The sequence below is a fragment of the Pagrus major genome, chromosome 12, assembly GCF_040436345.1.
Source record: "Pagrus major chromosome 12, Pma_NU_1.0".
In the NCBI taxonomy this organism is placed as follows: domain Eukaryota; kingdom Metazoa; phylum Chordata; class Actinopteri; order Spariformes; family Sparidae; genus Pagrus; species Pagrus major.
Window position 1 is genome coordinate 16,428,171 of NC_133226.1, and position 23,351 is coordinate 16,451,521.

A 23,351-nucleotide genomic window follows, 5' to 3' on the forward strand; every position below is an offset into this window, starting at 1 on the left:
ATGGAGCGAAAAATGGGAAATAAAGGGATTAAATGAAGGGCTGACGTTTGTTTACGTGAATCATTCAGCTGTGGCCTCAGCCTAAAAGATGTGGCATTAGGGCTGAGCTGCTGCCTGACAGAACATACCACAACATGCGGTCAGACAGTAGTGAGAATGTGTTTTAGGCACTACTAAAAAAAAAACTCCCGAGCTGATAATGACTGAAACTTTGAACTCTAGGAGCCTTTGGAGGCAGGGTGTTAAAAATAGAAAATGTCACGAAAAGTACTGAATGTACCCGAGAACCTCAAATCTGTTTACTCTGCATGACATTCATCAGGTGGATTCTTCAGTTCCTGCGGCTGGGAGGATGGAAATCCGTCATGAATGAGTGGAATTACACACGTGAAAGAGATACAACCTGTCGACGAGAATACGTCAATATCATGCACAGAGGTCACCCAGGCTTGGAGTCAACCAAGTGCAGGGCTAGGATGACGGTTTTTTGGCCAACAATGAACAGTGACATCACAGAGGAACTGTTGTCATGTTCAGTCTGTAATAGCACCCGAGCTCACCAGCAGAAAGAGCCCCTACAGCTGCACCCTGTTCCAGTTTTGCCCTGGTCCACAGTCGCCACTGATGTGTTCGAGTGGCATGGACAACAGTATATGGTGCTGGTAGACTCATACTCAGGGTGGTTTGAAATTGACCTCCTTCGTAACGCATCTTCAGCTGCTGTGATCGCAAAGCTCAAGCGACACTTCTCTGTTCATGGAACGCCTCACACCCTTATCACTGACAATGCAAGATATTACACAAGCCAGCACTTCAGAGAGTTTGCCGAACAGTGGGACTTTGTGCATGTTACTAGCAGCCCCGAGTACCCACAGTCAAATGGGCTAGCCGAACGGGCGGTCCGCAGCGCCAAACAACTGATGGAGCGGTCTCATCGAGATGGGACTGATGTTTTTCTCAACCTGCTGAACATCAGGAACGTCCCCCGGGACAAAACGTTGGGCTCACCTGCAGAGCGTCTGATGTCACGACAGACGCGCTCTACTCTTCCTGTCAGCAACAGACTGCTAGCACCAGCCCCAAAGAACACAAAGCAGGTCGCTGCCCAGCTCCAAAAGAAAAGACTCATCCAAAAGCAATACTACGATGCTTCAAGTCACCCACTACAGCCACTGGCAGAGGGACAGGTCGTCAGAATGCAGACAACCAAGGGACACGACCACCTAGGCATTGTGAAGGAAGTGTGTAAAGAGCCACGCTCCTACATCATCCAATCTGATAGGGGCACCTACAGGAGAAATCGTCGCCACATCCTTCCTGTTGCTGAACCACCACCACCGCCACAGGTTGACACTGCGGACTCTGATCGCCAGTCAGCCGGCCCAGCTGTGCTGAACACTCCCCCTCCCACACCACAGACATCGCAGACACTGCTGACGTCGCAGACATTGCTGACGTTGCAGACCCCGCAACCATCTCAGGGACCTGCAGCTGGCTCTTCCGCCAGAGCGACACACGATAACGCGCCATATGTGACGCGAGCAGGTCGCATTTGTAAGCCAAATCCCAAGTATGAACAGTGAACTCTGGGTGTTAGCCCACCGACCATAGAGTATTAAAAAAAAAAAAAAAAAAAAAAAAAAGAGACAGCATGACAGAAACTCTATGGGACACTTATGCACAACTATTGTGTTCGTGTGAATTGAAAAAAAACTTTGAAGACTTTGTTACACGTGAAATATTCAGTTCTAAGAGTGAGATTTTGAAAAGACAAAAGAACTTTTATGCTTTATTGTATTGTTGTTTGTTGTTGATGCATACAGGAAGTGCACATTTTGCAATCTGACAGTATAATTTGCCGGTTTAAATCTAATTTCAGATTGCTGTTGAAACTACTGCTAGTCTTCATTGGTTACAGACATACTACCAGTTATAGCAGCCATGTTATCATATGCGTGTTAATGTCTAACCATTCATTTTGTTTCTATATAGAAAGACTAACTAAAGAGAGAGGATGTAGACCATTCAGGGTGAATGCTTGTGTTCGCGTTTCATGTTGACCACACCGGACACCGTACTTGGAGGAAGTACATGCGCATGCTCAGCGCGTCTCACCTATCTGTGTGTGTGTTTTGCAGTATGTTCAATAAAAGCCACGGAGCTTCAAGTGAGGACTACTCATTATTAAATAACACCTGAACACATCGACAGCATTCACCCTGAATGGTCTACAAACCATGCTTTCGTAATGCGTCACACGTATGCGGATATATATTCATACTGTTATGATGCGCAACAATGTCAGCTGTCATCTGTGTAATAGGTGTGGAGGTGGCACTGTGAATCAAAGCAAATAACCTCCAGGTAGCTCGTCATCACCGTCCTCCATGTATATTAATTATCCTTTTAATAAACATGAAGGGCAAGCGGCCAGATTGCCACGCAGTAGATTTTGACTGAAAATAAATGATAGCTGTTGTAGGTGTTGGAAAAGCAGGAACAATCAGGTATACTGATTGTAACATGTTCGTATTAGCCTAAATGCCTGTGGCGCTGCTGCACGCACTGTTTTTGTCGGGACAGCAGAGTTCATGACCGAGCCGAGGCTGCTGCAGCCGGTTGCCTCAAACTTACCCGACTAAACCAGATGCTGAGCTGGGTCTCTGACAACACGGCGAAGTAAAACCTCTGGGAGCTGGGCTGGATGTGAAAGGGCTCCTCTTCACTCCTCAGCGGACAAAGCAGCCTCCGGGGCCAGCCGGTTAGAAAATACATGACGGCAAACTCACTCCGCTTCGACACTCCACAAACAGTGTCGCAATGCCAGGATCGTCGGTGCCCCTTTTTCCTCCGAAAGTGTTTTTTAATCCGAGCGAGTCATGGGTGCTGTCTCCGTAAAGGTAAAAACTTTAAGTGGGTACATGCAGTCCAGCGTTTACTCTGGTCGAGCTATCGATTCACGAACGCCGTAGAGAAAGATCCCAGCAGCCGATGAGGCTACACGGCTAACCCTTGGCTAGCATTGGCTTTCCAAGTTGAAGCTAATGAGCGGTCCAAGGCAACGACTGACCGAAAACAAAAACAACCAGGGCCGAAGGGACAGCATACAGCACCGAACGGCGAACTGCGGCAGACAAATGGGTCGATTAACTTTCGCTCCTGCTGCCGTGTCAGTTCTTACGGTGTCTGGACCAACGGTGTTTAATAGCGGTAAAGCGTCCAGTTTTCACTCCTCTGTGCTCCACCGTCGCCATCTTTACAAGAGTCTGCCCGACTCAACGCTGATTGGCGACGACGGAGACGTTTGCGTGGTGTTGACATCTGACGTCACCGCTCCGTTATGTGAGACCGTGGTTAAATACAGTTGCGTTGAGGGCGACATGGCTCAGTGCTGACATCTGGTGGTGTAAATGAAGCCATGCAGGGGAAACACACATCCACTATCATGTCTCGATATATTCATGAGCTGTAAATTGTGAAACAGTTTGTTGATAAGAAATGTGATTTAACCAGCCATGTTGCAACCTGTCTCATTTAAGATAATATGAGAGTTTTTCCAAAGGTCCACTCAGTTATCATCATTAAAAAGAAAAACAAAACAAAATATAAGTTAAGTCACATCAACAAAACAGACAACCTACAAACCTGAAAGGATTACTTCACTTTTATAACATATATTAAGCATTTTCATGATAAAAGTGACCTAATTTAAATATGTATATGTTTTAAAGATGTAAAGAAAAAAGGCAAGGGCCCTAAACCAGTGCTTTATAAATCAACAGCAGAATTTTGAAATCTATTCTTTGACAGACAGGGAGTCAGTGTAAAGATCTAACACCTGGAGTGATGTGAGCTACTTTTTTGGTCTTTGTGTAATAATAAAAATAATGTTTGGTCTCGAACAGCAGTGTTCTGAATCGGCTGCAGCTGTCTGATGGATTTTTTTCTTTTTAGAAAACAAGTATTCATTTATAATATAACCATAATCTACTTGCACATTTTTTCAAAATGTAATCTTGTCTGATTATCGGCCTAGTTACTTATTTTTTGTAATCTGATTATATAATCCTGATTACACACAAACCCATCCCTGGCAATAGCAGGAATAAAAACTATAAATAACAATCTCAAAACATAAAATTAGGATCCTATTCAATAAGGAGCGCCTTATGATTAAGTTGGACATAAAGGAAATTGATGGGCAAATTTCTTTATTAAATGCCCTTACATTTGCACTGGTTGGTACCATTAAGTGAGAGTTTAAATAGTGTGTCAAAAATCCTAACTTTCTGGTTAAATATCCGAAATGACTAAAACGAGTTGTCCAAAATGTATTTTAATTTCTCACTGCAGTATTATTTCGATGACCCCCTGTATGTTACATGTATTAAGTCTCTGTTTGTTGTATTACTTTATGATGATGTGTACTGGCTGTGTTGAATACTGTTCCAAACCATATTGTGCCTCAGGGACAATAAAGACTTGGAGCACTTGTAGCAGATATGTATGAATTTTCTCATGTTTTTCTGTTTCCTATTAGATAAATAAAAAAAACCTTCCAATGTTCCTTCATCTCCAAACCACACTGTTATTAGGGTTAAGGAAAAGGTGAGGTCATTGATGAAGCATTCAACAGGTTCACTGAGGAGGAGGTGTTCAACTGTAAGAGAGGTATTCATTTTATGATTTAAAAAAAAAAGATAATTAAAGGCCACATCAACGATTCAGTGCGGTACAGGGTACTAGGAATTGTCGCACAATGTTTTTTTACTTTATAAGGAAAAGATTACATAAAGCCACGATTCTATAAACTGTAGTACCCATCTCAGTGCAACAGGAGGCGGTAATGTTGCTAGAAGACAAGAAGAAGAAGAAGAAGAAGAAGAAGAAGAAGAAGAAGAAGAAGAATTTTTAGCTTAGCAAGCTTAGTAAGCTGGCTAAATGCTACAGATATACTTTATTAAACATTTTTACACGTCAAATGAGCTTATTTGGGTGCTTTTAAGCTACTGGTAACTGTATTTAGAAAAACAACTAAATAAAAACAAACAGATAGACCCATTCTTCAGTAGGTGGCGGTATAACACATATCGTTGTTTGCCAACTGCCAGGAAGAGAAGAAGAAGAAGACGCAGCAAAAGAAGAAGCATGGCGGCTGACATGAGATTACCAACTATTCGAAAAGCAGTCTCTTTATTTGATTCTGCTTCCGACCGAAAGGATCTGGTGGTCCCCGGCGATGTTATCACGTCAGACACTGGTTTCATGAGGTAGGCACTGGGTCTGTTGGTTCAGCGGTGGTGTGATCGGCTCCTGGGGCCGCACCATGTTGTCATGGAAAGAAATCAACTGAGAGGAGTTTGACGATCTTTGGTGCTGGTACTTGTACTGCTACTTTACTTTTTAAAGCTGATTTTGGAAGAAGATAGGCCAAGCTTGACCGCCAGTAAACAATATTTACTCTTAAAAAAAACTACCATAGAGAATATTTGAAGTGAGCATCATCAGGAGATAGCAGTACGATGGTGAAGCAGCATCATTATTCTGCAGGCTGCACCAACTTTAAATCGTCTCCCTAAAAAGGTTTTGCTAATTTGTACTCAATAATATGTATTGTTCTTTAACAGTTTATGTAGATTTAGACCTCATACCCAGCCCGTGTGCTCTGCCATCATCAGTGATTAGAGTACCTGTGTCAGTGTACCCACCTGTCAGGGTAAATAATGGAAGTGAAAAGGCGATAGGGACTCTGAACACTAATCAAATCATAATTTAATCTTTTAACATTGTGGCACTGTTGTCAGTGAGCACTATCTAACCCAGATTTATCTTCCCACATTGCTGTTTAGATGCATAACTGATTATCATTGTTTTACACCATTTATCCCCAGGGGTCACGGTACCTATGTCGATGAGGACAAGCTGACAGCGTCAGTCGCTGGAGAGGTGCAGAGAGTAGACAAGCTGATCTGTGTCAGACCACTTAAGACCAGGTAAGTGATTGACTTGAGGCGTTTACAGAGTTTCAAAGTGGGCCTGGTAGTGTTTAATTGATGTTTGCACTGATTTGTATTTGTTTAAGTGATGCTGTTTTTGCAGAAGTTACGTGGTTATAATCTTGTTGTATGTTATTGTTTTGCAGGTTCAACGGTGAGGTTGGAGACGTGGTGGTTGGCAGAGTCACAGAGGTGAGGCACTGCCGACACATCTCCTCTCAAACGTTATATCTGATGTATTAAATGTATCCCTAAAATATATACCTCCAACAAGCTGTCTGACTATGTTTTTGTGATATGTTTAGGTGCAACAGAAAAGGTGGAAGGTGGAGACCAACTCCCGGCTGGACTCTGTCCTCTTGTTGTCTTCTGTCAATCTGCCTGGAGGAGAGCTGGTGAGATGCTTGCTCTGTGTACTTCACTGTTAGCTGAACTAACTCTATCCTATTGGAAAATGGGTTGGGACAGGGAAATCTGTTTAAGTCCAACATTTATTGATTACTTCAAATGTTCATTTGATTTTCCCCTTTAGAGGAGACGATCAGCAGAAGATGAGCTCACCATGAGAGAATACCTTCAGGAGGGCGATCTCATCAGTGTAATTCACAGTACATTATAACCTTTCATTGGCTCCTCCTTTGTATAACTCTCATTTATAATGTTTGTGTTCATCTTTTCCTGTGCTTTCAGGCAGAGGTGCAGTCTGTCTTCTCAGATGGAGCGCTATCACTTCACACCCGTAGTTTAAAGTATGGAAAAGTAAGTTATTCCAATGTACACACTGACTTGCAGAGAGACTATCATAGTGATTTTGTTCCTTGATGAATGTTGTTACATTCTTCATTACAAAAAAATAAGCTGGTAATACTTTTTTGTCTTTGCCAAGTTGACCCTAATATCCTGTCTCAACTTTCTTTGAACCATCAGTTGGGACAAGGAGTGCTGGTTCAGCTTTCTCCTTCTCTGATCAAGAGGCAGAAAACACATTTCCACAACCTGCCGTGTGGTGCATCAATCATCCTTGGGAATAACGGCTTTGTGTGGTTGTATCCTACACCGGAACATCTGGAGGAGGAGGCTGGGGGCTTCTACACCTGCCTGGAGGTGGGACCAAAACCAAATAGAAAAACCACAACTAGCAGTATTTTGTAGTTTCACCAGTAATTATATCGCTGAATACACACTCAGATTTCAATTAGGTGAGGTTGATGACTGATTGGATTGATATCCATGTACCTGGTGTTATTCAGATACCCTTAAGTAATTTGCAAATAGGAGTCACTTTATTTGTTTAATCTACTGCATCTAAATTATATTTCTTTTCATGTTTTGAACTTATTTGTTTGTGCATCTCTTGTCTCTTGCCCTTTCAGCCCGTCAGTCTGGCGGATCGAGAGGTGATTTCAAGGTTGAGAAACTGCCTACTGGCTTTGGCTGCACACAAGGTCCTTTTGTATGACACCAGTGTTCTCTATTGCTATGAATCATCAGTTCAGCACCAGGTAGGAAGCCATCAGAAAATGTTTGATGCGCTGTAGTCACTTATTTCAGTCTTTAACAGCATGTGATTCTTTTTGAATTACACCCACTGCCTCACAATGTAAAACAATGGCGATGAAAAGATATCGCAATTTTTAAAAAAAGTGGACTTTTCTGTGATGTATTGTGCCACCTGGTGGCCATATTGGAAATTTACAATCATCAATGATTCATTGCAGTTCTCAAAACAGTGTGACATGGTTGATTTTATTGCTCTTTTGGGTGGGCAAATTATGACTTAATCAGTAATGCTTCTCATAAATACTGTGCTTATGTAATATCAGCATGTTAGCTCATATGCTGTCATCATATTGTTGTTAACACATCTACGTGGCACACTTCAGTGTGGACATGGGCATTCATTTGCAAAGTTTTAGCTAACTAAGCCCAACCCAGTTGTTTTATGGGTTACTGAGCAGCTGCAACTCGTATTATAATTTCTCAGTCACAAAAAACAAAAATGTGTTTACTATCACTGCTAAGATCATTAAAGGAATTGTGAGAATTTCTCCATTTGTTTTTTATGAAGACTTTGGTGTGTAAATAGTGGTCACCAGGATCCATACAATGTTCGTGATGTTTAAACCAGATATTTTTCTGTGTGACTGATCTATAATTCTCTGCTTTATGTTGTCTTTGTAGGTAAAGGACATCTTGAAACCAGAAGTAATGGAGGAGATAGTAATGTTGACGCAACAGAAGCTGTTGGAACAGGAAGGTTAAAGAGCATTAGTCCTAACTGTGACCTCGTTACAAAACTGTGATCACATCAAGCAGCTATGCCAGTGACTGACCACCTGTATCAGAGGACTTAACTGGTCTTTTTTTCAAAGCACCCTTCCTTTTATTTGCCTGCTAATGAAAAGGGTGGGTCGCTTTTTAAATTCTGCAGGAATCACTTGAGCAGCTGTTCTTAAGGTTTACAGGGGTATCGTGGAACACTTTTTATAATGTGTGTGTTGTATGCAATAAATTTTCTATAATTTACAGTACCTCTCAGTGTGGTGTCTTGTTGAAAAAAAGATGAAACAGAAAGGGGAAAAATAAAAGAGGTTTCATTTCAAATGGTATGCAAACTTTTCCCATCAGCAATAGAGCCCGACCGATTACTTGCCTATCACAGATATATCGATATCAGCGTATATGTTATCTATTTTTTGGCATCAGCCAACCAATGTATCAATCTGGCTCTTATTGACTAATTAAGTACTGGATGAACTAAATTGGTGAAAGTGCAAAGGCCAACCAGAGCATAACTGATATGTCAAAGGTTTTTGTAATACTTAAATTACATTGATTTGTTACTGGTATCAGTGTACATGATGGAAAAAGCACTGAAGGTACTTTACAGTCTCGTCATCATACACTACTCAAACTACTAGTACACTACTTTCATTTGGCTTTCATTGCATATCCATGCACATGTATATGTGCACCCATATCCCAATATCCCTATCTAATTTTTGAATAGTATATTTAATGTATTTAAATTATTTTTTCCCCCAACATGCATGTGAGTTGGAGGGTGCTTTTGTCCCAGCTCGTATGTTACATAGCTTCGACGAAACACACCAGAATGTAGAAGTAAACAGAAGTAAAGTAAAAGTGTCAAAGGAAAGCTTTTCTCTGGGTATGTCCTCACAGTGGAGTTGCTCTGTCCTCCTGCGCTCCCAGCATAATAAAACCTTTGCTCAGGCCCCATGTACTAGCCCACGCACGCACGTGACGTCACACGTCGCCCCACCCACATATTTCTGTAAACCACCTTGCGTATGGAAGTATGGCGGCACCAGCGACTCCACTACTACTCGGCCAAAGTTTATTGCTCAGATTTTCACGTGAAAGCGATGAATAAGTACGCGAACCGAGGGCTCGGTAACGAAGAGCTCGGCGACTGTAAACAGAGGAAAGCGTTTGCAGAAAGAGACGTCGGTCTCCGGCCGGCTGAGTTTCCTCGATTTCTCTTCACCTCCTTGATTGAAGTGCCTTTAGTCCGGGTACCACAGGGGAAGAAACTCCGCAAGACGGGAAGAGTGGACACGGAAGTTTGAAACAAACTGAACACTCTGCCTTTGGAAAGACTACTTGCAAAGCATTGACTTCTGGTGACCAGGGATGTTTTCTGAGACATTTAAGTGCACTTGACCGACGTTTATGACCAGCGTGTAAACAGCGACCCAGCAAGATCCAACTGTTGAGTGCTCGATGCGCTGCATACCACCAGCTAACGTTAGTTAGCTTCCATGGCTACCTTCAACATTAGCCTGAGGTCGCCTGCTAACCAACGATATAACTGTTTCTATGGCCGTGTAAGTATCCATGTACACGTGTCTTCACTCCACAAGTTTAAAACTACGGTGCAAGTTGAGGATATGTGCTAGAAGTCTGTCATTTTCACTTTAGTGCTTACTCCTGATGGTGTAATGTTTATGACAATGCTTTTGTAATCAAACAAGTTGCCCAGGCACAGTAGGGTTAGTAATAACAACAGTTAATGCATGTATGCAGCTTCAGTTTTATATGTCCTCCATGTTAATAGTTTTTGTGTCCAGTTATGTGTGTAGCCTGCAGGGTGTTGAGGTTTACTAGCGTTAGCTTGTCATTTAAAGAGCTTGATTTGTATTACAAAGGGGAAATTCAGTGAATGGACACGCTAGTTATAACAGGGAAATGGGGTTGTATGCACAGGAAGCACAGGTAATGTAGGTGTGCTGACAACAAACAGGAGCATACTTTTTATAAGTTTAGCATAAAGAGAGTTATTTGTCACAGAATGTGCTTGGATTAAATGTAAAGTTTATTTTAAGCCAAGGATGCAGGCGTTTATTTCACCTCTTCACAATGAATGTGATTCTGCTGCAATCCAAGAGTAAGTCAGGATCATGTGTACACTTTGTACAGTGTTGGAATGCAGTTAAAAAAAATGATATTGTTTTCACTGAGAGTATGAGAAACCGTGTTGCGTACTCCACATGCATTTATCTTTTATTAGGATGACATTTCGGCCTTTAGGCGTTCTTCAAAATCAACAGTGATCTTCATGTTGAATCAATCTTGAAGAAGGCCTGAGGGCAAAAATGCCATTCTAATAAAAGATAAATGCATCTGGAGCCAGATTGTGCGACAGTGTTTTCCTGCTCTCAAGTCCACAGCCCTTGGTGTGCATTACTTTTTGCTTTTAATGAAGTAATTATTGATGTTTTTCCCCTCCAGGTTACTTTGAAATGCCTTTCTTTGGCCTCTGAAGCACTCAGGCTCCATTAATGCACTATAAACAGAGACATACTGGAGTAATACGGATCTGCATTGGTGACCCGCATCACCCACACTCCAGGAGAGGACAGACTGATCCAGGGAAAGGGGTTCTTGTCCTCTCCCCATCCCCTCCCTGCCTGGTGGCCCAGTGTTGGAGGGTGAGCAACTGAGTCCAGCTTGGAGAGTCCCGGCTGTGGCCTGGCACCCTGCCCTTATGGGGCAGCAGCCGGGGAAGTTTGTAGGGGACCAGAGGAGACCCAGTCTGCCGGCCTTCATCAAGGGTGGGAGGAGGGACTCGTCACGCCATGGGACGCAGCCCTGTAACGTTTTCGCTGTGCACGGTAAGAACAAATGTTTCTGATAAGAGCCTTTTAAGGTTGCTTGATATTAAAAGCCGATTTGTTTGTCGAACTGTTATCAGCTTCCTTATTATGTCATGGAATGGCACTGAAGCCTTTCGGGAGCATCATGTGCCCCCACTTGGCCAAGGATCAAATACTAAGACACCTTTTATGTCTTGTGCTTCTCTTGTCTGTCTGCCGCTTTACGTCTTTTACATTCTGAGTTACATAATGAAAATGAGTAGATTGGACTGACCATTGTACATACTTGGGGAAAGAAGTGGATGGCACTGTTGTGAAAAAAAACCAAGAATTCAAGTTGCAGGGGATGTTAATGTGCTTTAATAGAAATCACAAGAGCGTACAAAACAACACTACTGTGGTTGCATCATTTAGAACGCAGCTTGTCAGTTGAATAACAGACTTGCTCGCTTGCACAACCTGGAAGAAATAATTAAATTGTAACTTCTTATAAACTTATAAACCGCACATTAATAATAGAAGTTGCTCATGAAGACATCCTTTGTTGTCAGAGTTGACACATGGTGACCCGAGAGATGGTATGACGAGTCTGTACCTTTGATTGGAATTTGTTGTGATCTGTTGTCTTGAGTCTTTGTCTCTCAATTTGTTTAGTAATGCTACACAAGCACTCATGACGTCTTACCACTGCTAGCATGGCAGTCTTTAATCAAGCAAATAATGTGCAGGAAACTGCCACCAGAATGGTGTTATCTTGGCTCACTTGGTATCTCTGGCATAGTAAACTGATTAAGGAATGAGTTGCTCTTATTGTGATGGAGCAGTTAGGGTCATACAGACTCTGCAGCAGTGTTTTTTCCTGGGCATCCACTGTGGTTTGTTTGAAATGTTTTGAAGTCACTGACACACCAACAGACATGCTGGTTTTTGGTATAAGTTAAAAAGTAACTCAACACTAAATCTATACCTCTGTAAAGTCTGTTACTTTAAACAGCATGCTGCTTCATTTGATTTATTTTTGCTGATATTACAGTAATTGTTAATTGAAGTAACTTTTGTTATGGATTTTTTCCTTTAACTTCTTTCTTCTTCTCCCTTTGACACTTAATTCCTGTTTTTCATCTGGAAATATGTTAATGTGCTAACAGTAACACCTTGTATGGTGTAAGTTAAGGAATCTTTCTGTTTGTACATTTAGAACTTCTTTTATCTATTCTGTGTAAATTGTGAGTATGATTTTACTTTGGCATACTGAATATTTTATAATTTCCACAAATCCACTAACAATAAAACTACTGTGAATTATTCTGTATATGTTAGAGGAGTTTAAGGTGTCAGAAGTTCTTCTCTGACAAGAATTTCTGCAATAAATTGATTAAATATAAGCTAAGAAAAAAAATTCAGCTCTTCCTTAGATGTGTAAGTGAATAGTTTTGATGCATGATTATAAACTGTTGGTTGGAGATATCCCAGCAATTTGTTTGTCTGGAGCCCATGATAAAAACATTTAGACCTGCATGTCTTAAGATAGCCATACATCCTGAATGTAAGAGATTGTAGCATTCTAAATTAATTCATGTTTCTTTATGGTACTAATTCTAACCAAGAAAAGATATCAGAGCTGAGTTAGATTGCAAAGTCTGGTCTTTTAAACAATTAAAGGCTAATGTCCCATCACATCAGTCATATCAGTCAGCTTTAAGCATGGAATACACAGTAAAAAACAAGTTTGTCCCTGCCTGCTCCTACTGAGCCTGCCTTGACCGAAGAATAGATGAATGGGAAGTCAGAAAGAATCATTAAAGAATACCTCCACATCTATGATGTGTAAAATAACCTTTGTAGTGTAGCAGAGCTCAACAGTGCCTCCTCCTGTGTTCGCACGGGGTGGTGTGCAGTGTGTGCTACAAAGTTCTATAAGATATCCTGGACTATGTAGAGAAAATACAGGCTGTGCCTGAAATTAAGGCTGTAACTAATTTGCAGATTGTTCTCTCACTAAAATCATTTATCATATTTTCAATAAGAGAATAATGTAAAGTTTCCAGAGCTGAAGAGGACTATAGATTTCTTTTTTGTCCAACCAACAGTCCAAAATGAAAAGATCTTGTTTACTGTAATAGAAGACATGGAAAAGCAGCAAATCCTCGTAGTTGAGAAGCTGGAGTATGTAGCGTTGTCTGAAAGCCACTGAGAGTTATTTGCCCTGCATTGCAGACTCAAATTATACCCAGAGATTTTACAAGTCTTAAAAGTTTGGAAAATGCCAAATGTCAACCGTTTTGTTTTCAAGATTCGGAATATGCTTGAATTTGACTTTATTTCTCAAAAAATTGATTGATTTTCAACATAATCCTGTGTATCATCTGCACAGTCCCTCAAGTTAAACAACAATCTTTTTATATATTGAAATTAAACAATCACATTGTCATATTTGTTTGTCTCCCGGTGTTGAAATTTGAAGGAACTAAATAATCATGGTCAAAACATACTGTTAAGTAACTATGAACAGCTAGTAAAATAAAATATGATTATATAGATTGCTTTGGGTACAAAGAAATTCTGTAAAATCTTTTGCAATTGCATTTCTAGTAACAATGTAGATGTGATAATGAAGTCTTTGAGTGTCTGGATTGTTGGTGTATGAAAGTGCATGTGCGTGAGTTTAAATCTTAAAAAGCTATATATAAACTCTCTTTACCACAGTGCATTGAGAAAAAAGTACAGTACAGAGATTGTCAGGGAGCTAACTTAGACCTGAATGCCATCATGCATTGCACAGACAAGGAATGGCAGGTTTAGATAACTGCCATACCTGATTCAGGATACCTGAAATTGTTAGTGATGAGTGAATGATTTCAGAGCCGTAGTAGCCACAAATATACCTGAAACATGGGCCTTTCTGAATGAGCCAGTCACGCCTATGCCTCGTGAAGAAAGCTTTGTCACAGAGAAAGCCTTGTTTGCCTCTGGGGATGGCTAGCCTGCTGCAGGCACAGAGCCTCAACGTGCTTGGCAAAGCAATGACCCAATATCCACTGTATTACATTGGAGATGGATGTCTTACCTGGTGATGTTTCTTCCGGGCCTTGTGCATCTTTTACTGCATAACCATATAAAGCAGTGTTTCAGGTTCCTGGTTTACTTTCCTGGTTAGAGGGTTAGGTTTTGTTCTTTCTCTAATGCCCCGTCTGATGACAGAAAGAAAGCAGACTTTTGTAGCTTCAATCATAACCCATAGAAACCCGTGGTGACATCATCTGTTACTTCATCTCTTGTTTTTATACTCAATGGTTTGTTATTTACTAGTTTTGGCTCATGAAGCTGCCTTCATGGTGGGCTATGTCTTAACATATTCCCCAGATTAGCACAACACATAGTCTAACCAAAGTACAGAGATGGTTGTTCTCTACCATAAATCAAAACAAAATGTGTAGAGAATTCTTTTTTTGATCTAGAGTTGGATCATAACATGTCTGTCCCAAGACATCAGTGGAAAGTAGTGGTGAGGTAAACAGAAAACTTATTTATCAATGCAGAACAAAATGTCAGATAAAATTGCCAGCAGCTTAGAAAAATGAGGGCTAAACTGTTTTCACTTTTTGCAGTGGTCACTTGCCATTGAACCAGAAGCATGCCATGCATCCAGCTAACTGATAAGTTTACCAAATGTGTCTGTAAGGCTGCGATTGCCTTGTCAGGCATACTTTCCACTGACTCGAAGTCTTGCATAACACAGAGGGGGACAGGACAGGGAAGGTCAGAAAAACAGAATGAAAGCCTTTGCCGGTAAATGGATCGAACTTGGCAAAGGGTCAGTGACATGGGGTGTGCTTGTTTTCCCTCTCTGCCCCTTTTTCTCCTGTGATGAGCAGGTTAGACTCTGAAAGGGGGGATGTGAGTCACAGTGCAAGAGGAGGGCAATATCAACAAATGATTTTACATCCATGTTTTTTTCTTTTCTTCCTGGTGAGCCACAGCTAGTTAACACGGCGCTAGCCAGCACCACGCTGCTTCTCAGCAGGCAGGTTCAGACCTCTGCATGCAGCTGCCTGGGAGAGAGACGGAGGCAGTGAAGGGCAAGCAAAGACCTGTCTCTGCTCTTGGCACCTCTGTGTACTGTACAGTGGAGGGGTATGATCTCATTGGCTAGCTAGCACAGATTATAAGGATTGAGCTGGTTTGTGGATATTTGGAACCATAACCTGCACACTGTATTCCCAGCAGTTTTTTCTGTGTGGCTCAGATAAACGGAGTATCCCCTTACAATAGACCTCGATGGATCATGAAGTACATTGCAAGCTGAAGTTAGTTGTCAGGCCAGTTAAAAAACAGGTCTGAGCACAAAACAAAAGTGTGATCATTTCCTCTTGTGTATCATGTTTACTCTAAGATAGGCAAGGCAGTTTTATTTATAACAGACAAGTTAAAACAACACAAAAGCAAAGTTAAAGGTCCAGTATTATAGAAAGTGAGATTTCCATGTCATTTTTGATTATAACGCAGATCTAGATGCTATATAAATACTGTACTGAAAATATCGAAAGGCAGACGGCCCATATTGTGAAACAACCTTTTAAACGAGCTGCCATTACTTCCGTGAGGTTGTGATGTCACAACTATACAGTAAGAGCGCTCAGAGCGGCTATTGTTGCACTGATTGCTGAAACACATTGGACAGTGTTTGTTCAGGCCCGTGAGAGCTGACCAATCAGAGCAGACAGTTCTTTTTTGTAAAAAAAATGCAATTTTTGAACACTAAGCATATGAAGATTTTCTAGTAGACCTCAAAAATTCAAGTCTGAAGCTTAAACTGGCAATAGATACGTTTTGTGTTTCAACGTATCATTATGAAGTAAATATTAATTGGACAATGTGATGGATAATGAATAATGAAACCAACATTTAGTTCACAGCACTTGAGAACAATAAGGTTTTCAGTCTGTATCTTAAAAATAATAATGACTGAAATAGATACAAAAATATTCCCTTGACAATGTGTGTTCAGCAGTGGTCATTTCTGATGTTAAACCACTTATCTACTAGAACCCAGTTCTTCAGATAAGTAGGCATCAATTATTAATATATTTGTACGCTTTCTGCTGCTGCTTGTCCCTGCCACAACAGCCCCTTTTTTAAATATAAAAGTCCAAAAATAATTTAACTGAAAGAAAATGATTACAGTTAAGTTGATGTAACCATGAGTGGTGTCAACATAAGCTCAACTGTAGTCTGAGATTGTTCTTTTGACCTCTGTTATTACATTTGGTCAAATTTGTTTCACTTCCCTCAAATATGCACCTCCCTCCTTCCTTCTTTAATTTTAGTATTAAGTCTTTCGGACAACATTATTTGACGACTGGCAAGTCCGGAATGTTTTTGACTGGCTGCAGGAAGTGGAATTGCTGTGTTAAAAGTATTCAATGAAGAAGTGATTCCTTTCATTTGTCTTCCTGCTATTCCCTGAAAAGGGCTGACAGAGGAAAGAGGAAAGCAGAGCGGGATTTGGAGGTTGGAGGGTTCAAAGGAAAGAGGATCTACTATTATTTAGGCTCACAACAATATTGTCAGATAAGGTAACATGGTGATTGCTGTGCCCACAGTTTCAGAGAATTTTGCCCCCTGGTGGTCACATTTATTAAAGGGGTTAATGTGCTTTGTCAGGGTAATTCCACTTCCACTCCTATAGTCTTGTTCTTACTTTCATCTATCAGCTGTTTTCCTATCAGCACTTATTTGCCATAATATTAATGTAACTTTTAGTACCATTGCTGCACCATATTAAAAACCTTTCACAAGTAAAGCAACGGAAGGCTATTACTGTGAATCAGCTACAGGAAGCCTCACACACTCAAAATTAGGCATTGAACCATTACCAACATAAGCCATTATATCCAGTGCAATTTTAAAAGCCCCCAGGAGCTTTTTTTTAAATAGATTATTTTTGTGCAAGTGCAGTCAGGCGTAGCTAGAGAAAGACACCGATGCCCATGTGTGATATCTGATTGGAGACAGAATAAACTTTATGTGACTTATTTTCTGGGGGGCATCTTTTATTGGAACGAACTAGCTGCCACGTTTGAATTCCTCATCCTTCTGTTTCAATACAGTGGTTAGATCAAGAGCTGCAGACCACAGGGCACACCTCAACCCACTAACATATAATAAAGATAAGCTGCATCTTTTACCATGCCATCTGATGTGGTTTGGAAGACCATACCATAGACTCTGATCATATTCTTTATGATATATCACAGGTATCTTCACCAAATTAAAATTTGACATGCAATGAGCGCATTGAATAAACTATGTTTTCCCTCAGCTGCACGTATTGTGCAAGTTTCAGTAATTCAATTTTTAATATAAACCATGCAGTCATATGATCCTTGATCTACTACAAAGGTTTTGTTAATCATCTCCTAGGTGCAAATGTTGAGGCCTTAATTCTAAAGTGATGTGGTTAATGCATTTTTAATAGTCTGACCGTTCTTCTCGTAATACAGCCTTTCAGTGACATCATTTGATATTCGTGTGTGTGCGTGTGTGTGTGTGTGTGTGTGCGCGCGCGAGTGCGTGTTTTTTCCTGGAGCAGCTGCATACAGCGTTTTTGCAGTAAGTGAATCCATTTCTCTTCTAGTCTGTAACTGTCTGGAACTCGAGGAATCTTTACGGTCTACACACCAAATCTCCTCCCATGATCCCTGTGGGTCCTCCAAGAAGGAGGGGGTCTGTATATGTGTGTGTGTGTATGTACCCATACAGCAGGCGCCTCATGGTTAGGCTCATTCAGGCCAGCTGTTAGGCTCCTGGTGGCTTGTCCCTTGCCCTGGCTGGCCATGTCTCCACATTATTGTGTGCGTGTGTGTGCATGTGTATGTGCGTTTGTCTGAGAGACACATTTGTCCCTTACCGGATGACACATTGCTGATTAGTAAGTGTGTTTTCCCCTCTCATCAAGTCTTGACCACCTGGAAAGGAGTCCACTTTATTACCACCCTAAGCCGATGACTAGTCAAAACAGCTGTGCGTATAAATCAAGCTAGTCTGCGTCTCACAAGATCCTTCTTTGTAACTCTTGTAATCAAAGTCCACAAGGACCTGAATTCATGACACTAATGGCAGTCATGTGCTGATGCAAATAATCTGAAGAAGCATGACAAATATACAGTATTTTATCATGTTTAGATCTGAAATAGTACAAGTCTGAATGGTAGAGTCAAGGTAGTTCATCACAAATGCATACATGATCATGCACTTCCCAAAGAAACAGACTTGAGGGTTGGGTAGTTGTGAAGAATTTGAAGACATTGGTGTTTGGAAAAACCAAACTCATTATTTTACTAGTACAAGTGGCTTACATTAAGTAGGAACAATTATTCCGGTTTAAGAACTGTGCTAATGACATTTCAAATAATCTCAGGGGTGTTATGAGTTAAGAGGTCAAACATTATCAGTGTTTCTGTAGTGTCATTGTGATAAGGTTTATTAACAAGTTATTTTTGTAGGATTGGACAGATTCTCAGCATACAAGGTGTCTTTTTATTAATAGCAGTTCTTCACAGTGATAAGAAATAACTCTTGTCCTGCTGTTATTGGGTAATTCTAATAACATACACAATGCTTCGTTTTAAGTGTCCCAGTAAGCTTTGACAGTGTCAGCATGATGCACAATACCAAGAACCTGGAACTAAAGCAGCTAATTGGAATTCAGCCATTGTTAATTGTTGTATTTATATTTAGTGCTTTTTCTACTGTGGCATTACAAAATACTGTCCATCAAAAAGGTCTGTCGTTTAACCTATCTGATCAGCGTGACTCTATCATTAATAGATTCCCTGCCTGCAGCCTTTTCATCCCTGGCTTCTTGAGTCAGCCCACTCTGTTTTCTAGCGAATCACACATACTTGTGTGTGATCTGTTGCACCAGAGGTGTGTTGAGTAATATTGCCTATTTTGCACAGAGAAAAAGAGAGAGAGAGTTGAACATAGGGAAAGCCACAGCAGTGGAGTGAAGAATGTGACCTCTTGTGCATTCCACTCTCAAATAACTGGTGCAACCCCCCCCCCCCCTCCTTTCTTTCTTTTCTTTTTCTCCCTTCCTCTTTTTGTTTTTCTTCTTCTTGTCATTGTCTCTCTATTCCTTTTTTTTAGTTTTTATGAAGTGGATTTTACGTTTCATTGAACACTTTCATAGACATGGAGGACAATAGTGAAAATGAGCAGTTGGGTAAATTAATGCAAATCAGCAGACAAATAAAGATGCACACACAACACAAGCAGCAAGCATCAACGACAAATCAGAAGTTGAGAGAACTTTTTCAGGTGGTATGCTGTGTGTTATGCATTTCTTAATGGTTAACACCTATCTGCTACTACTTTGTGTCGTGTAAGACAAGGTCATACAGCTCTTTAATAGCTGTCCTTGGCCCATAAAATGTCAAACAGTGCATCGTACCTGACGCAGCTGTTGCCTGGTTTGATTGTATATTGCATTTTTACATCAGAAAAGTCACTAACTTCCATTGCTAAAAAACAAATAAACATTAAACTGCTAAAACTGAAAAATGACAAGCTACTTGTAATGGAGTTAATTTGAAGGATAAAAAATCCTGAATGCTAACAAAGGAAGGAAAAATCACAAAGGCACAAACCAAAGCTTTCGACCAAAGCTTTTTCCATATACATAAGGTACAGAGTGTTTTGCCCAGAACAATTGAAGTGTAAGCATGTCGGTTTAAGACAAACAATCCTGTTGAGTCATTGACTCTCACTCTGGTTTTTGTTATTTGGATTTGCTTCAGCATCTGCAACAGTATATGTTATGAAATCTGGTCTTGTGATTGCCCAGTTTCTGACAAGAAAGTAATTATTTACTGAAACATCTTTTTGTTTATTGAAAACGTTTGTGTGATTTGCAAAATTAAACATACTGATAAATTGCTCAAAATTTCGTCAGCTTGTTTTAATGTTAATTATGTAGTGACAGGTGGTTTATGTTAAGAATCAACTTGTGGCCTGATTGATTTCACCTTCATTGGATCAAGGACATAATAAATCTCCCTTTTCATGTAGGAACCCTCGTATTCTTTTCCTGTCACAGGGCAGCGTTTGTGATCTGAACATCTAGTCGCCAATCTTAAGTTTCAGTCGGAACAGTAAGAGGCCACCAGGACCAAGCATTTCCTTTTCTTCTCTTTGCTGGGCTTCCCTCCATTGTGCACACATATGTACATACAGTACATACAAACAACACTCGCATGCATACAGAGAACCTCCAAGTTGGGTTAGGAATGCAGCGTGGGAGCTCTTCGTCACTCGGGTCCGCACACACATATACGCACATACAGAAAAAAAAACACCCACCCCCTGTTCCCTGCTCCATGCCCGAGCAGGCAGCCCCAGCTCCAGACGCAGCTGTTGTTTTCTCTGCAGACAACCTGCTACCTAGGATGCCAGCTCTGTCTTTTTGGAAAGAATTCAGCCATTTATGGGCCCTCTTGGTCAGGGAGCCTCTGTCCCCGTGCAGAATATGGGATAAAAGTCCTTTGGGGCATGATTTGACATGAGGGCTTTAAGATATAGGGAATTCTTTTTTGTGTAAAATATTATTTTGAAGTTGATTTCCATTGTTCAGGAATCAACGTAATCCTCTCCACTTAGGGATTGTATCACCAGTTACATTATTGTCTAGTCTGAATTTTTTCCCTCACTAGTCCAGTCCATACAGTACTGGTATGTTGTGCTGTCCCTTTTGTGTTGTGTTAAGCTCCTCTTCATAGCGCTAAAAGAGGGGGCCTGCTATGCTCGCTGCATCTGGATCCACTTAGACACAAAGAAGAGCCCGAGCAGCGCCACTGCTGCAGCCTGAGAGCCTCGTAGCCAGAGTCACTCTCCTATATATCTGTTTCTGTTTTTGCCTCGATGGGCATACAGACAAATGGGGTCTTTCCCCAGGCATCTAGATAACATCTCAAAGGTTGATAGTCTGTAAAAACAGACACGACATCTACTGGCTCTGTTTACTGTGTCTGTCTCCTCAAAGTGTTTTATGCTGTTGAATTAATGAGTAAGACGCAAAGTAATAGCAGACGCTTTCTAGCTTTTTCTTTCGATTGCTGTTGAAGGGCTAACCTCCCACTCTTTCTGCTTTCCCTCCTGAAAGACTTTGGCTCTGCTAGTCTGCACACTCGTAAAACAATGGAATATAAAAAGTTGTGCTTTTCATTCCAGAACTCTGGGTCAAATTGAGTAGTTGAGCTCGATTCTGAAAATGACTGGATTAGCACCCTCTCCATTGCTATTTCAGAGTAGAGCTCTGGCCTCTCTTTTGCCCTCTTAATTTTCGCAGACCTCTTCAACACAGTTGATTAGCACAGCATTTTGCCCCTGACAAGTGATGAATAGTTGTGTGCGTTCGACCTGGCTTTCTTTTTGCTCAAAGTATGAAATTTTAACTCTTGGCTAGCATGCATACATTTCCATTCTCTGCAGGTTTGCATATTTTTGGCGCTACATAGTTTCGTCTGGGCCTACAGCAGTCTGTCGTGTGGAGTAATGAGCAAAGGTTTCTGCGAAGTCACCTGGGTTGTGTTGCCCTATTTTGCATCTGTCATCATGATAAAATGGTTCCTCCGGTCCTGTTCCAATAGGTCGGCTGGGTTTCTGCCCAGCCCCGTCTGTAATGAAGATTGTTGTAAAGCTGAGCTGACAGTGGACTGTTAATGGGTCACCTCAAATGAGAGGGGTTTGGCTAGAGAGAGAGAGAGTTCGTTCGTGTGAGAGCAGATACACAAGAGCATGCACATAAAGTGGATTTCATCATAAAATGTGTTTAATGACCTCTGGGTCAGTTTCAGTGTTTCCATGTAAAAATACAATGGGAAAACTGCTTTTAAAAAGCCCAGAGAGAACCGACTGAAAGAACGTTGTTTGCCTTTTGTTCTCTGAGTGCATATAAGGGTTTCTGCACAGTGGGAGCTTAAGAAAACTTGCAAGCAAATTAAAATACTTTGTGACATGCTTCTGTATGTTCATTTTGGTAACGTATTACCACCACAGGCTAATGCTACAGCCCTTAACCTTGAACCAGAGAGACCTCTGTGTCGTTCCAAAGTGTCCATTCTCCCTGTGGACAATACTAAGTGGAGAATTATGTGGAACTCTAAACCCCTTAACCTCATCTGTTGGTCTGCACGCCTCAGACACTCTGGCTGCATTCTCCAGAGGGCCCTGAGTAAACAGCCACATGCGCGCACACACACACACATCCATACGCCACATACCTGGTACTTGAGTGTCTGATATTTAAGTACACTTGGCCCTTACAGATTGCTGTGACTGCAGGGTTAGGCACTGCGGTGGAACGATGAACCACGTGCGGCGCTGGATCACTATTAAGAACCGACTCTGCTTTGTCTCCCTCCCTGTCTCCCACCCTTTTCTTCCTCTGTAATTAGAAAGCTTGCTGGGTTTAAAAGTGTAATAACTCTTGTTCCATGACTTAGATGGACAGGATTTATGCCAAGTGTTGGCTGGCTTACATTTCTAGCATTGTTAGACAGTGTGATTATGTTTGTGTATGTGTGTGCCCTCATGTGTGGAATGTGGTAGGACAGAAATCAAGCAAGTCTTCAAATGTCACAGTAGCATTTAAAGACGGTATCCTCTTACCACCTACTTAATTTTTCTGTTATTTGAGCACCAACATGGCCAAGTATTAATTTATCATACAAGTTAATGGCCTACTTCGATTTTCACCACCTTGCCACATTTCAAAATGTTAATAGCAGATGTCAGTAGCAGTTAACCATGCATTCTTGCTCAGTGCATTCTGATAAAAAATATATCAGTGTAGTTTGAATTGTAATGCAGTTTGTGCCTCCAAGTTTGGGATACAACCTGTTCCCTGCTTAAAGAACGGAATCACAAAAGCAGGAGGGGGGGTACATGAGAGGAAAAAGGGCCAAAAACCATCCCGTGGGTGGACATACGTCAGCTAACTGTTAACATACACGGCCCGGATTATAAAAACGCGAGTTGCGAGTGATTCTCCTATGAGCTCACTTCCAAACAATGTGCTTCATGTTTCTCCATCTGCAACCTTTTTTCCTCTTTTTCCTCCTCCATTTTTTATAGCCCCTCTCCTCTTCCCCTCATCCTCTCATCTCCCCAACACTTTGTGACTGCGGTAAGTTAATGGGCCTTTCTCAGAGTTTGAGGAAGCCTGCGTTTCTTCTTA

At 41.2% G+C, this 23,351-nt stretch overlaps 3 protein-coding genes across 4 annotated transcripts in view; 2 read left to right on the top strand and 1 right to left on the bottom strand.

The window, feature by feature from the left end:
• Nucleotides 1-3,227, bottom strand: part of ric1 (RIC1 homolog, RAB6A GEF complex partner 1) — a 42,748-nt gene extending 39,521 nt beyond the window's left edge. Inside the window, exon 1 of the mRNA XM_073477889.1 lies at nucleotides 2,635-3,227. Coding sequence (XP_073333990.1) covers nucleotides 2,635-2,775 — 141 coding nt within the window. The 5' untranslated portion in view covers nucleotides 2,776-3,227. The remainder of the gene's footprint in view (nucleotides 1-2,634) is intronic.
• A 1,895-nt stretch (nucleotides 3,228-5,122) lies between these two features.
• exosc2 (exosome component 2) lies at nucleotides 5,123-8,527 on the top strand. The gene is made up of 9 exons (XM_073477974.1): nucleotides 5,123-5,270; nucleotides 5,892-5,993; nucleotides 6,143-6,188; nucleotides 6,302-6,391; nucleotides 6,529-6,594; nucleotides 6,687-6,755; nucleotides 6,924-7,100; nucleotides 7,370-7,498; nucleotides 8,178-8,527. Exons 1-9 carry the CDS (start codon nucleotides 5,149-5,151, stop codon nucleotides 8,256-8,258), a joined length of 882 nt encoding a protein of 293 aa, XP_073334075.1. The 5' UTR covers nucleotides 5,123-5,148; the 3' UTR covers nucleotides 8,259-8,527.
• A 764-nt stretch (nucleotides 8,528-9,291) lies between these two features.
• Nucleotides 9,292-23,351, top strand: part of abl1 (c-abl oncogene 1, non-receptor tyrosine kinase) — a 34,114-nt gene continuing 20,054 nt past the window's right edge. The window contains exons 1-2 of one of the 2 annotated variants that reach the window (XM_073477697.1): nucleotides 9,292-9,844; nucleotides 10,749-11,131. In XM_073477697.1, coding sequence (XP_073333798.1) covers nucleotides 11,005-11,131 — 127 coding nt within the window. In that variant the 5' untranslated portion in view covers nucleotides 9,292-9,844; nucleotides 10,749-11,004. Of the gene's footprint in view, nucleotides 9,845-10,748; nucleotides 11,132-23,351 lie in introns of those variants that run through there. The other variant, XM_073477696.1, reaches the window with a different exon arrangement.

Bases quoted from the DNA above. Each gene is read 5' to 3' on its own strand.
- exosc2 (XM_073477974.1), top strand. From the start codon at position 5,149: ATGGCGGCTGACATGAGATTACCAACTATTCGAAAAGCAGTCTCTTTA. The intron at 5,994-6,142 runs GTAAGTGATTGA...ATTGTTTTGCAG, and splicing joins GTCAGACCACTTAAGACCAG to GTTCAACGGTGAGGTTGGAG. The intron at 6,756-6,923 runs GTAAGTTATTCC...TTGAACCATCAG, and splicing joins GTAGTTTAAAGTATGGAAAA to TTGGGACAAGGAGTGCTGGT.